This window comes from Glossina fuscipes, unplaced genomic scaffold (assembly GCF_014805625.2).
Source record: "Glossina fuscipes isolate IAEA_lab_2018 unplaced genomic scaffold, Yale_Gfus_2 55406, whole genome shotgun sequence".
In the NCBI taxonomy this organism is placed as follows: Eukaryota; Metazoa; Arthropoda; class Insecta; order Diptera; family Glossinidae; genus Glossina; species Glossina fuscipes.
Genome location: NW_024000287.1, coordinates 8369 through 10684, shown reverse-complemented (window position 1 = coordinate 10684; position 2316 = coordinate 8369). Strand labels below are relative to the sequence as shown.

The following is a 2316-nucleotide window of genomic DNA, read 5'->3' as shown; positions in this document are numbered from 1 at the left end:
AAATGATTTCGATTTCCAATAATACGATTTCTGTTGTAAATTCTATTTGCGCTGGAGCATTTTCTCTATTTGTAAGTCGAGATGAGTTGTCCAATAGCGCGTTATTGGAACGCCTAAAGAAGGAATCAAAACATTATCTACCAATTATTGATTCAGCCTTAGAATTTTGTACAAATCAGTTATTAAACTTTTCTTATTGTGTTCTTTCAAACGATAACGCTCAAATACTTCAACGTTTAAATGAAATTAGTGTTCGTTGTGGTTCACTTTTTTGCTCCCTTATGGTTGGACAAAATATAGCAGTAGCAACAGAAAGCTGGTGGAACCTCAATATTGTCGATCGGCAGCTTTTCCAACTTCTTTTATATACATCTGTTAACTTACAGAACGATATTGCTGTATATTTACCGAAGAAGAGTCCAAATGTTTGTCTTGATTTCTTATGCTTTTTTCTTATTGGAGTCATCGGCGTTGCTGGTGTGGCCATCTATCGCTATAAATACTAATTGGCCGGATAATATATACTAAAGAAGCGAGAAATGATTTTTTTATATATTTTATTTATTATATTTACATAACATATAAAATAACCTATGTACACATATGCTTCAAGGCTCTTTAACTCCATGCAAGTTTAAATTAGTTTTGCTATTTTATTTATTTGCACATTTTATTTAATTAATGACATTTGGTTGTGTTTTTCTTATCCTTGGTTAAAAAAAGGTTTCTTGTATCTTTTTGCTATTGAAATACTTATATCGTTATAGCTTTTTCATTCCGCATAAGAATGCAGTTATTAATTTTTCCTTTTTGGTGGCAAGGGAAACAAAGATGGCAGATTTTGGCTTGGACGTATATTATTGCTGAAAATGGAAAACTTTCTTCGTGATGTGCTAGAAAATTAATATTTATACTCAACAATTTAATCGCAAGCCGAATTATTTTAATCGCAAGCCGAATTACTTTCTATTTATACTCAACAATTTAATCGCAAGCCGAATTATTTTAATCGCAAGCCGAATTACTTTCTATTTATACACAACAATTTAATCGCAAGCCGAATTATTCATTTGTTGCGCAATTAGCTATCTTATAAGTCTTAAACAGTTGTAAACAAAAAATTACCAGGAAATGGAAAAGGATAAGTGGCGGCTATCGGGCTTAAGACGTACTCATATTACGACAACGACGAAGCAGCTTTTAGCAGAACAAGAGCTGGCAAGAACTCTAAATACATGAATTGGTATTATGATAAAAAGAAACCGCCTTTAGCTGCGGAAAATTCTAAAAAACCACCACAACAACCAATTAGAAAGAAAGCACTGGGTGAAAAGAAACTTAGCAAGACACGTTTACATATTAAGCATGTAGAAAGCGTACAACATGAAGGGAAATTCAAACCTGAACCTACGCCTAGAAAATCACCATCCAAAGGCAATCGTTTGCTTAAGGAAGACATTGCGAAAAATAAACAATTAAAATCACGGGGAGAAACCGAAACCAGTCACCCTTTAGTGCAGCATTCAGCGCATCGCTTCGAACGAGAAAATGTCCCAGAAGTGCCTATACATCCCACCAAATTACCCCATTACATGTATCCAGAAACACCACCTTTTGGCGCTCATAGCAAAGAACTCGTTCAACAAAACGCCAAACCAAAACCTTCACCGATTAAAGAGAACGAAGTGAAAACTAAAAATAATTCTAAAATAAATCTGTATATAGAAGATGCACACTGCAGTCAATTGCCAGCAAGTGCAGCGACTACTACGACCGTACAAAAACAATTAAACGCTGCCACTTTGGAAGACGATCATGACTCGGGTATTGCTATGGGCCGGCGCAATCCAATAGCAGAAAAAAAAGCGTTGTTGCGTTTGTTGTTGCATTTGTTGTAAAAACTGAATAACAATTGATATACTTGTTTTTGTATATATATATATATATGTATAAGCTTTATTTATTACTTTACTGTTGCTACTGTTTGTTTTATCAAATTGTCAATTTTTTTGTTTGTAGAGGTTTGATACATATTTTTTTGCATTGATTTGTCATGTTAACAGAGCTTTTAAATTTTTTTTTTGTCTTTTCACTTTTTTTTAATTTAACAGATATAAATGCCGGCGGCTTTGCAATTTAACAGATTATTCCACTACTGCTTTGCCTTTTTAACAGATTATTTAGCTGCTGCTTTGTTTAATTTAATAATAAAAATTACGACAGTCTACTTTTAGGCTAACCCACGACATTGAGTTGAAAATCGAGACTCTTGCCACTCAGGCGAATGATTTGTAAAATTAAATAAGTTTAGTTCGC

General features: G+C 33.5%; 1 protein-coding gene across 1 annotated transcript; it reads left to right on the top strand.

Annotated features, from left to right (window-relative positions):
- Positions 1 to 1235: 1235 nt before the first annotated feature.
- On the top strand, positions 1236 to 1867 carry LOC119643105 (cadherin-86C-like; the record flags this gene model as incomplete). Its single annotated transcript, XM_038042454.1, has 1 exon — positions 1236 to 1867. A coding segment is annotated over exon 1 (632 nt), but the record flags the coding sequence as incomplete, so codon positions are not given.
- Between the last annotated feature and the right edge of the window lie 449 nt (positions 1868 to 2316).